The sequence below is a fragment of the Ranitomeya imitator genome, chromosome 5 (assembly GCF_032444005.1).
Source record: "Ranitomeya imitator isolate aRanImi1 chromosome 5, aRanImi1.pri, whole genome shotgun sequence".
Classification (NCBI taxonomy): domain Eukaryota; kingdom Metazoa; phylum Chordata; class Amphibia; order Anura; family Dendrobatidae; genus Ranitomeya; species Ranitomeya imitator.
The window spans coordinates 566,255,911-566,268,821 of record NC_091286.1 but is presented as its reverse complement, the minus strand read 5'-3'; the positions used below and the strand labels follow the sequence as shown (position 1 = coordinate 566,268,821).

Sequence of the window (12,911 nt, the reverse complement as noted above, 5' to 3'; positions counted from 1 at the left end):
GGCACGGGTACCTCCTGCTTAGTAACCGGGTTCCAGTAACGTCAGCTGGTCCTTGGTAGTTCCATTGGCTCTTGGACATTCGGCTACCCATCCGGGTTCCAGTACCGTCAGCTGGTTCTCGGCAGTGTCTTTTGCTCTTGTACCTTCTGCTCCCCATCCTGGTTCCAGTAACGTCATCTGGTTCCGGGCAGAGCCTTTGGCTTAGGTGCCTCCTTCTGGGTATCCGAGTTCCGCCAACGTCAGGCGGTCCTTGGTAGTGCTTTTTAGCACGGGTACCTCCTGCTTAGTAACCGGGTTCCAGTAACGTCAGCTGGTCCTCGGTAGTTCCATAGGCTCTTGAACCTTCGGGTAGCCATCCGAGTTCCAGTTCCATCAGCTGGTTCTTGGCATTTTCTCAGCCTTCTTGTACCTTCTGCTACATTTCCAAGTTGAAGACCCTAACGTCGACAACCCGGAAGACCACCCCGATGACGACGACCCGGAAGACCACCCCGATGACGACGACGACGACGACGGCGGAGACGACGACGGCTGAGACGACGACGGCGGAGATGACGACACTGGAGACGAAGACCCTGGAGACGACAACATGGAAGACCGAGAAGCAGAAGAACAAGAGGCTGCAGAACAAAGAGCAGAAGAACATTAAGCATAAGACTTAATATCAGAGCAAAAGATATTATCTAAATTATATGCAGAAGAAGACTAAGCAGTGTATGGGGGTGAGTCCGTTCCTCCTCGTGGTGCCCCTGGATAAAGCCTGATGCTGCAGGCCAAACTGAACGCGGACAAATGTAACTTTTGTGACTGGCAGAACGGAAGGTGTAATCTTCCAACTTTTATAGATAACAACTACGGGAATGCCTGTCACAAATGAGAATATGATGAAGAAGTAGAATAGGAAGAATAATAACAGTGGAATAAAAAGAATATGTAGAATAGGAAGAATAATAATAGTTGAAGAAAATGAATATGAAGAATGTAATAAAAAAAAAAATAGGTAGAAGATGAAGAAGAAGATGAATAAGGTGAAGAAGTTGATGTCAAGGATGCTGATGATGATGAAGATGAAAGTGTGGGAAAAGAAAAAAAAAAAAAGAAAAAAAAGAAGGGGAAGGGCGTGGAATAGTGAAACATCAATATCTGACAAAATAAAAAAAATTTACATACTCAATATCTTTTTCAATCCGAACGTCTTTAAAAAAAAACAAAAAACATGCTATTCTATTTGATTGGACTAATCCTCATTGCCTTTAATGTCTCCGCCACCTCCCCCATACATCCTACATTATTCTTAGTTGTTTTCCTTCAGGTAGAATGAACCTACAAGGAAAGAAAGGGTTTATTTTAATTCCGATATTTTGGTCCCATTGACTTGCATTGGGATCGGGTATCGGTATCGGCGATATCCGATATTTTTTGAATATCGGCCGATCCAAACCGATACCGATACTTTCCGATATCGGAAGGTATCGCTCAACACTACTCGCCAATCCTATTTTGAAATGGGGAACCAGGCCAGCAAATTTTTGGCCTTCTTGGTACGCCAACATAATGTCTCCAATACTGTATTGCAGATTCGAACACCAGATGGGTCATTAGTGTCCTCGAATGAGGAGATAATTTGCTGCTTTCATGATTATTATAAATCACTATATACCTCTAAATGTGACTTCGATATTTCTAATAATTTAGATTATCTATCAGATATAACATTTCCCTTATTGACCCCGGCTCAGCAGGCCTTTATGGATGCAGAGTTTACTTTGGAGGAGGTTGAAAAGGCCTTGATGGATATGGCCTCTGGGAAGACCCCGGGTCCAGATGGGTTTCCCATTGAATTATATAGGAAATATATAGGAAATATACTGGCTCCGCTTTTGTTGAGGGTGTTCCAGGGGGTGTGTGAGAGGGGTTCTATGCCTGACACATTCTACGAGGCAAACATTATTTTACTTAAAAAGGAGGGGAAGGACCCATTGGAATGTGGATCATACAGACCCATCTCGCTGGTAAATGTGGACTATAAAGTTTTTACTAAAATTCTAGCCACAAGATTGAATTCGGTCATACTTGACCTTATACATCCAGACCAAACGGGTTTTATACCGGGTAAAAATACCTCTATTAACATCAGACGGGTCCAGTCAGTGGTTCAGTATAGCTCATTGGTACCAGATAACACCTGGGCATTGGCATCACTGGATGCAGCCAAGGCCTTTGACTCTCTTGAGTGGCCCTTCCTTCTAGCATGTTTGAAAAAATATGGCTTCGGAGATAGTTTTTTGAAGTGGGTAGGCCTATTGTACATGAAACCCAAGGCTCGTATAGTTGTTAATGGCTCCATCTCTAAGTCTTTCTCACTATCTAGAGGGACCCGACAGGGGTGCCCTCTCTCCCCGGCCCTCTTCGCCCTTGCGATTGAGGCCCTGGCGATACGCATAAGATCCTCTGTCGAGATCAAAGGTATAAATATAGCTGATCGGGTGGACACGGTTGGTCTGTACGCTGACGATATGGTGATATTTATGGATGAGGTGGAGGTAACGTTACCGCGGGTGATAGATACCATAGATATATTTAGTAGACACTCGGGCCTGTATATAAACTGGGATAAATCAGCGTTGATGCCCCTTTCTCATGTTCCATCGCCTGGCCTCGGGGCTCTTTCCTCCCTCCCTATTGTACCCAGCTTTAAATACTTGGGCATATATATCTCTCAGAGCAGTAGACTTGATCTACAACTTAATATATTCCCGCTGTCAGAACTAGTTAAACTTAAATTCACAGCTTGGAGCAAACTACCGTTGTCTGTAGCCGGCCGCATTAATTTAGTCAAGATGATAGTGCTCCCCAAGCTCAGCTACTGTCTTCAACATAGTGCTGTGTTAATTCCTAAATCCTTTTTTACAAATTTGAACTCTCAAATTACATCTTTCATATGGGGGAAATCTAGGCCCAAACTTAAGCTTTCTACGCTACAAAGACCAAAGTCGGGAGGCGGGGCGGCGTTACCAGATTTCTATTTATATTATTTGGCTGGTCAGGTTAAGGCTCTGAATAAGTGGATGCCCGATAATTGCCTTCCGAATTCAGAAAGCCATCTTCTCCATGTAGCTCAAACAGACTATCCGCTGGCTTTTCTAGAACTGGAGAAAATTAATATCCCTCGTATGCTTCCTCTACTTCGCCTGGCGAGATCGGTTTGGAGGCAAATTAAAAAAATTGTAGGGTTCACGGATATCGTGGCGGAGATGCCCCTGTGGAGAAATAGCTATTTCCCAACTTTGCTGAATCACCCATCCACTGACTTCTGGCTCGGGCATGGTGTCTCCTCAATAGGTGATCTATATGATGGGGGGTCCTTCATGTCTTTTGAGCAGTTGCAGATCAAGCATGGTATACAAAGATCCCAGTTCTTTCGATATTTACAGTTAAGGTCAGCCGTACAATCATATATGAGACAGGCGGGTACAGGTCGTGCTATATCCTCTTTACCCTTGATAGGAATTCTCAAGTCACAGGGTCCCCAAGGTCTTATCTCCTCCCTATATACTTACATGCTATCTTCGGGAGACGCATCTACTGTTAATTCTGTTAAGGGGAAGTGGGAGGGACTTCTTTCTAATATGCAGGGGGAGGAATGGGAGGACATTCTTGAATCCCCAACCAAAGTATCCCCGTCAGTCAATAACAGGATGACTCAACTATACATAATACATCAATCGTATTTAACTCCGACACGGCTTTTTAGAATGGGTCGATTCCAAACATCAGAATGTACGCGTTGTCAATCCTTAGATGCAGACTTTATTCACATGATATGGTGCTGTCCTGTTGTTTTTCAATACTGGAGGGAGGTGACTTTACTACTTACATCACTATTGTCCATTCCGGTTCCCCTTGACCCATTAGTATGTATATTTGGAGTATGGGAGGAGGAGAATTGGGATCACTATACTGACATTTTTTTACGTGAGGCGCTCTTTATGGCAAGAAAGGTATTGGCTTTGAGGTGGATGGGCAGTACAAACCCAACTAGGGGAGCTTGGATCGAACTGGTCAACTCAATCATTCCATATGAGCGCACGCTGTATCAAAACAGAGGATGTCCGGGTAAATTCGAAAAAATCTGGGGCAGGTGGAATTCTTCCCATTCTACTCTATAAAATTGTTGTATAGTAGGGGTATTGAGAGAAGACTAACATAGAGTACGGCGGCAAGTTAGCAGTTAGCAGTTAGCGTAGATATAGTCTATTTGTAGAATTTCATGTGTTACTATTGATTCAACAGTTTAAATAATCACAACACAATATTGGTTATGGATGATAACTGTATTTTATTCCGAACCTAATAGTATGCAGTTTATATATACTACAGTTTATATATGACAATTTTGGATGCAAAATGTTTGTAACATTACTATTTTGTTGTTAATAAACGAATTTAAAAAAAAGAGTAAGCTCCACATTGGGGAAAAAAATTCCTTCCCGACTCCACATACGGCAATCAGACTAGTTCCCTGGATCAACGCCCTATCAAGGAATCTAGTGTATATACCCTGTAACATTATACTTTTCAAGAAATGTATCCAGTCCCCTCTTAAATTTAAGTACTGAATCACTCATTACAACATCATACGGCAGAGAGTTCCATAGTCTCACTGCTCTTAAGGTACCGTCACACGTTAACGATATCGTTGCTTTTTGTGACGTAGCAACGATATCGATAAGGAAATCGTTATGTGTGACAGCAACCAACGATCAGGCCCCTGCTGGGAGATCGTTGGTCGCTGAGGAAAGTCCAGAACTTTATTTAGTCGCTGGATCTCCCGCTGTCATCGCTGGATCAGCGTGTGTGACGCCGATCCAGCGATGTCTTCACTGGTAACCAGGGTAAACATCGGGTTACTAAGCGCAGGGCCGCGCTTAGTAACCCGATGTTTACCCTGGTTACCAGCGTAAACGTTAAAAAAACAAACACTACATACTTACCTTCAGCTGTCTGTCCCCGGCGCTGTGCTTCTCTGCACACCTCCTGCATCCTGTGTCAGCGCCGGCCAGCCGGAAAGCAGAGCGGTGACGTCACCGCTCTGCTTTCCGGCTGTCCGGCGCTGACAGTGCAGAGGAAAGCAGAGCGCCGGAGGACAGACAGCTGAAGGTAAGTATGTAGTGTTTGTTTTTTTAACGTTTACGCTGGTAACAAGGGTAAACATCGGGTTACTAAGCGCGGCCCTGCGCTTAGTAACCCGATGTTTACCCTGCTTACCGGGGACCTCGGGATCATTGGTCGCTGGAGAGCTGTCTGTGTGACAGCTCTCCAGCGACCAAACAGCGACGCTGCAGCGATCGACATCGTTGTCGGTATCGCTGCAGCGTCGCTGAGTGTGAAGGTACCTTTACAGTAAAGAATCCGCGTCTGTTATTATGCTTATACCTTCTTTCCTCTAGATGTAGAGGATGCCCCCTTGTCTCTGTCTCAGGTCTATGATTAAAAAGATCATCAGAAAGGTCTTTGTACTGTCCCCTCATATATTTATACATTAACATAAGATCACCCCTTAGCCTTCGTTTTTCCAAACTAAATAGCCCCAAGTGTAATACCCTATCTTGGTATTGCAGACCCCCTGTCCTCTAATTACCTTGGTCGCTCTTCTCTGCACCCGCTCTAGTTCAGCTATGTCTTTCTTATACACCGGAGACCAGAACTGTGCACAGTATTCTAAGTGTGGTCGAACTAGTGACTTGTATAGAGGTAAAATTATGTTCTCCTCATGAGCATCTATGCCTCTTTTAATGCATCCCATTATTTTATTTGCCTTTGTAGCAGCTGCCTGACACTGGCCCCTGAATGTGAGTTTGTCATCCACCCATACTCCCAGGTCATTTTCATTGACGGTTTTGCCCAGAGTTTTAGAATTAAGCACATAGTTATACATCTTATTACGTCTACCCAATGCATGACCTTACATTTATCCCCATTAAAGCTCATTTGCCATTTATCAGCCCAAGCTTCTAGTTTACATAAATCATCCTGTAATATAAAATTGTCCTCCTCTGTATTGATTACCCTGCAGAGTTTAGTGTCATCTGCAAATATTGAAATTCCACTCTGTATGCCCCCTACAAGATCATTAATAAATATGTTAAAAAGAAGAGGGCCCAATACTGAGCCCTGTGGTACCCCACTGCTAACCGCGACCCAGTCCGAGTGTGCTCCATTAATAACCACCCTTTGTTTCCTATCCCTGAGCCAGCTCTTAACCCACTTACACATATTTTCTCCTATCCCCATTATTCTCATTTTATGTATCAACCTTTTGTGTGGCACTGTATCAAAAGCTTTTGAAAAGTCCATATATACTACGTCCACTGGGTTCCCTTGGTCCGTAACTTACCTCTTCATAGAAATTGATGAGATTAGTCTGATAGGAACAGTCCCTAGTAAACCCATGTTGGTATTGGGTCATGAGGTTATTCCTCTTCAGATACTCCAGCATAGCATCTCTTAGAATGCCCTCCAGGAGTTTACCCACAGTAGAGGTTAAGCTTACTAGCCTATAATTACAGAGTTCAATTTTTGTCCCCTTTTTGAATATTGGCACCACATTTGCTATACACCAGTCCTGTGGTACAGACCCTGTTATTATGGACTCTTTAAAGATTAAAAATAATGGTCTATCAATGACTGTACTTAATTCCTGCAGTACTCGAGGGTGTATCCCATCCGGGCCCGGAGATTTGTCAATTTTAGTGATTTTTAGACGCCGACGTACTTCCTGCTGGGTTAAGCAGGTGACACTTAATGGGGATTTTTTCTTATTACTGATCATATTGTCTGCCATGGGATTTTCTTGTGTAAATACTGATGAAAAAAAGTAATTTAGCATATTGGCTTTTTCCTCATCCTCATCCACCATTTCACCCAGACTATTTTTAAGGGGGCCAACACTATCATTTTTTAGTTTCTTACTATTTACGTAGTTAAAGAATATTTTGGGATTATTTTTACTCTCTCTGGCAATGAGTCTCTCTGTCTCAATCTTTGTTGCCTTGATTTGCTTTTTACAGAATTTATTTAATTTTCTGTATTTATTTAATGCCTCCTCACTACCTACTTCCTTTAATTCTCTAAATGCTTTCTTTTTGTCACTTATTGCGCCCCTTACAGCTCTATTTAGCCATATTGGTTTCCTCCTATTTCTAGTATGTTTATTCCCATACAGTATGTACTGTGCACAGGTCCTATCCAAGATGCTAATAAACGTCTCCCATTTTCTTTGTGTAATTTTATGTCTCAGGATATCCTCCCAGTTAATTGTACTAAGATCATCTCTCATCCATTGGAAATTTGCCCTCCTGAAGTTTAGTGTCCTTGTAACCCCTCTACTGCACATCTTATTAAAGGATACATGAAAACTTATTATTTTGTGATCACTATTCCCCAAGTGACCCCCAACCCTTATATTTGCTATGCGGTCTGGCCTGTTGGTTAATATTAGGTCTAGCAGTGCCCCCCTTCTTGTTGGGTCCTGAACCAATTGTGAAAGGTAGTTGTCTCTCATAGTTGTCAAAAACCGATTACCTTTGCTGGAACTGCAGATTTCCATTCCCCAATCTATTTCAGGGTACTTGAAGCCCCCCATAATAATGACTTCTCCTTGAGTCGCAGCTTCATCTATTTGCTTTATGAGGATATTCTCCGTTGCTTCCATTATTTTTGGAGATTTATAACAAACCCCTATCAGTAATTTATTATTTTTCCCCCTCCCCTTATCTCCACCCACAGGGACTCTACATTTTCATTAGATTCACCTATATTATCACGCAGGATGGGTTTTAAGGATGATTTTACATATAGACACACACCTCCCCTTCGCTTATCCGTTCGGTCATTTCTGAACAGACTATAACTGTGCAAGTTAACAGCCCGGTCATGGCTCTCATCCAGCCACGTTTCAGATATCCCCACCATGTCATAATCATGCTCCAACACCATCAATTCTAATTTGTCCATTTTGTTGGCAAGGCTTCTGGCATTAGTATGCATACATTTTATGCATCTCTCTGCACCTCTATTCTTTCTTAAATTATTAATTGATCTAACCCCACCCCCCATGCCACCGTCACCCCAAACTTCCTTATTTGTACCCAGGTCTCTATCTGCACTATCTTCCCCTCCTATAAAATGAATACCCTCCCCCCATTCCCTAGTTTAAACACTCCTCCAACCTTCTAGCCATTTTCTCCCCCAGCACAGTTGCACCTTCCCCATTGAGGTGCAGCCCGACCCCTAGCGTAGAACCTGTAGCCAACTGAGAAGTCGGCCCAGTTCTGCAGGAACCCAAATGCCTCCTTCCTACACCATTTCTTGAGCAACTTATTAACCTCCCTAATCTCCCGTTGCCTCTCTGGCGTGGCACATGGTACAGGCAGATTTTCAGAAAATACCATGTTGGAGGCCCTTGCTTGCAGCCTAATTCCCTGAAATCGCTTTTACGGACCTTCCACTTACCTTTAACCTTGTCATTTGTGCCAATATGCACCATGACCGCTGGGTCCTCACCAGCCCCTCCCAGTAATCTGTCCACCCAATCAGCAATGTGTCGGACTCGAGCGCCAGGTAGGCAGCACACCGTTCGACGATCCCTGTCTTTGTGACAGATTGCCCTATCTGTTCCCCTAATAATTGAATCCCCCTCTACCAGCACCTGTCTGGCCTTCCCTGCTATCCTATTTCCCTCCTTACTGGAGCAGTCACTCCTCCGGCTTTCAGAGGTAGTTTGTTAATTAGATGATTAGATGCTGCTTCTGTCTATATATCGTGAATCAAGTGTATTATGCCAACTACTGCTCATATTGTGGAGTGGTGGGCCTACCGGGGGATTCACCGGTGCCCCCGAGGACCAGTCCATGCCAGATTATGGCACATTGCTATAATCTTATAATCTTATTAGATCTTCAATCATTTGTATAGAAGTTACAGAAATCGCTAACTGGGACCCAACTGTCTGACATATGGCTAAGTCATAAATGTCAGATGGGACACTCCCATTAAGGGCAACAATATCACAAGATAATGCTGACTATGGTCAGGTATATATCAACTTGTAATTTGAAAGAGGAAGAGGATAGAAGGGGTTATCTGTTTTCAGAAAAAATTTCCTTATATGCGCAGTTCATTGAAAAAAAAACTAAATATGCCTTACTCGACATCCCAGGGTCCAGTGCATTGTATCAACCGCTGCCACAGTCACCATTGCTTGGCAGCAGCAGTGACATGAAGTTGGTAATGCTGCAGCCAATCACTGAGCTCAGTGACTCTAAGCCGCTTGTGCTATCTGCACTGGCAAAGTCGCTGAGTTCAGTGATTGGCTGCAGCCAAATAACGAATAAAGGGGCAAAATTATATTATACTAGCTGAAGAGCCCGGCGTTGCCTGGGCATAGTAAATATCTGTGGTTAGTTATAGCACGTCACTTCTCTTATTTTCCCATCACGCCTCTCATTTTCCCAATCACATCTTTAATTTTCCCCCTCACATCTCTCATTTTCTCCCTCACACCTCTCATTTTCTCCCTCAATCCTCTCATTCCCGCCTAACACTTGTCATTTCGACCTCACATCTGTCATTTTCCGATCACTACACTATTTTCCCTCACTCCTCTCATTTTGCACTCACACCTTTTCATTTTCACCTCACACCTCTCATTTTCACCTCAGTATATACATGTTTGTCATCTCCCTTATATATAGTATACACCTGTATGTCATCTCCTGTATATAGTATATACCTGTATCTCATCTCCCCTGTATATAGTATATACCTGCTGTGTGTCATCTCCCCTGTATATAGTATATACCTGTGTGATCTCCTGTATTAGACCTCGTTAACACGTTATTTGCTCAGTATTTTTACCTCAGTATTTGTAAGATAAATTGGCAGCCTGATAAATCCCCAGCCAACAGGAAGCCTTCCCCCCGGCAGTATATATTAGCTCACACATACACATAATAGACAGGTCATGTGACTGACAGCTGCCGTATTTCCTATATGGTACATTTGTTGCTCTTGTAGTTTGTCTGCTTATTAATCAGATTTTTATTTTTGAAGGCTAATACCAGACTTGTGTGTGTTTTAGGGCGAGTTTCGTTTGTCAAGTTGTGTGTGTTGAGTTGTGTGTGGCGACATGCATGTAGCGACTTTTGTGTGTTGAGTTTTGTGTGGCAACATGCGTGTAGCAACTTTTTGTGTGTCGAGTTGCATGTGACAGGTTAGTGTAGCAAGTTGTGTGCAGCAAGTTTTGCGCATGGTGAGTTTTGCGCATGGTGAGTTTTATGTCTGGTGCCTTTTGAGTATGTGCAAGTTTTGTGTGAGGCAGCTTTTGCATGTGTTGCAAATTTTGTGCATGTGGCAATTTTTCCGCATGTGCAAGTTTTGCGTGTGGCGAGTTTTCCATGAGGTGAGTTTTGCACTTGTGGCGAGTTTTGCGTGAGCCTATTTTTTGCATGTGGCGAGTTTTGCGCGTGGTGAGTTTTGAGCGGCGACTTTTGTGTTTCGACTTTTATGTGGCGAGGTTGGTGTATGTGTGGTGAAATGTGTGCTGAGGGTGGTATATGTGTTCAAGCACGTGGTAGTGTGTGGCGCATTTTGTGTGTGTGTTCATATCCCCGTGTGTGGTGAGTATCCCATGTCGGGGTCCCACCTTAGCAACTGTACGGTATATACTCTTTGGCGCCATCGCTCTCACTCTTTAAGTCCCCCTTGTTCACATCTGGCAGCTGTCAATTTGCCTCCAACACTTTTCCTTTCACTTTTCCCCATTATGTAGATAGGGGAAAAATAGTTTGGTGAATTTGAAAGCGCGGAGTTAAAATTTCACCTCACAACATAGCCTATGATGCTCTCAGGGTCCAGACGTGTGACTGTGCAAAATTTTGTGGCTGTAGCTGCGACGCCTCCAACACTTTTCATTTCACTTTTTCCCCATTATGTAGATAGGGGCAAAATTGTTTGGTGAATTGGAAAGCGCGGGGTTAAAATTTCACCTCACAACGTAGCCTATGACGCTCTCGGGGTCCAGACATGTGACTGTGCAAAATTTTGTTTCTGTAGCTGCGACGCCTCCAACACTTTTCCTTTCACTTTTTTCCCCATTATGTAGATAGGGGCAAAATTGTTTGGTGAATTGGAAAGCGCGGGGTTAAAATTTCACCTCACAATGTAGCCTATGACGCTCTCAGGGTCCAGACGTGTGACTGTGCAAAATTTTGTTGCTGTAGCTGCGATGCTTCCAACACTTTTCCTTTCACTTTTTTCCCCATTATGTAGATAGGGGCAAAATTGTTTGGTGAATTGGAACGCGCGGGGTTAAAATTTCGCCTCACAACATAGCCTATGACGCTCTCGGGGTCCAGACGTGTGACTGTGCAAAATTTTGTGGCTGTAGCTGCGACGGTGCAGATGCCAATCCCGGACATACACACACACACACATACACACACACACACATACACACATTCAGCTTTATATAGTAGATTACATATATTAATATTTTTTGGTGGAATACTTATCTAATAAAGACTCTTAAGAAATCGGTAGAAACAAAATGTATTTAAAAGTTAGAATCTTTCTTGCAAGACAGTTGCTCCTCGGGATATTATAGAATGTCTGGAGACACCTTATTATATTATTACCTGGGGTATGATTCCTTGCTGGCTGGGCTCCTGTTTGCCCATCATGGTATAAGATTTTCCGGCTCCTGTCTGTCCATAGGCAAAAATGCACACATTGTACCCCTCAAAGGCATGAAGCAACATCTCTTCCCCAATGTCACGGTAGACCTGTTGTTGTCCAGCAAACTGGCTGTCTTCATCCTGCATATGAGATAATGCTATAGTTCTAGTATATACCTTATATATCACTGTATATACTTGATAACACTCTATTACTTAAGTTTAAGAGCAAACATTACAACAGTGTAAATCATGTAATCCCTTATAAAACTTTAAATTTTAATGAGGAAATATTTAAAAACACACCTACCCAGTGCAAATAACAAATTACATATATGGTCTAACATAACCTACCAACCACCCTGCCACTGACCTGTTAACCCTTCCTATCAGTGGAGGTTGGCACCCTAAGGAGAGTCGATTGTTTGGCGCCCCCACTCAACGGTGGCTCTCCCTGACTACCTCTGACAGTTTCCCTGATATGCTATAGGTGGGAAAACATCAAGCAATTCAAAGAGATGAAGGGATAGTACTTATTCGGTAACAGAGTAAGTTATGTATTTAATTGGCACCCTTGTCCCCAGATATCATGTGCCAGGCAATTTTTTCTGTGTATGTGACCCATGTAGCACAAATGAACCTCATGGATTTTCATGAATCAATAACAGCCTGTGCACCAAAACGTAACAGCCAAGGGGCCATATGACTAGCCTTTTCAATACACTTTATACATGGTAAATTCTGCCACTTTAAGTGCAAGTAATCAAACAAATGCACGATTTGTGGCTATATATAAACAACAGATAAGCAGAAAAATAAAACACAGTTGGGGTTTAACCCAAACTTAGCTTCCCGCCTCTGTTGTTTATATATAGCCACAAATCGTGCATTTGTTTGATTACTTGCACTTAAAGTGGCAGAATTTACCATGTATAAATTGTATTGAAAAGGCTAGTCATATGGCCCCTTGGCTGTTACGTTTTGGTGCACAGGCTGTTATTGATTCATGAAAATCCATGAGGTTCATTTGTGCTACATGGGTCACATACACAGAAAAAATTGCCTGGCACATGATATCTGGGGACAAGGGTGCCAATTAAATACATAACTTACTCTGTTACCGAATAAGTACTATCCCTTCATCTCTTTGAATTGCTTGATGTTTTCCCACCTATA

General features: G+C 42.9%; 1 protein-coding gene across 6 annotated transcripts in view; it reads right to left on the bottom strand.

Moving 5' to 3' along the window:
* The window catches only part of KIF1A (kinesin family member 1A), a 280,148-nt gene that overhangs the window by 204,643 nt on the left and 62,594 nt on the right, over positions 1-12,911 (bottom strand). For all 6 annotated transcript variants that reach the window (XM_069727733.1, XM_069727735.1, XM_069727736.1 and 3 more), the window contains exon 4: positions 11,697-11,876. In XM_069727733.1, coding sequence (XP_069583834.1) covers positions 11,697-11,876 — 180 coding nt within the window. The remainder of the gene's footprint in view (positions 1-11,696; positions 11,877-12,911) is intronic.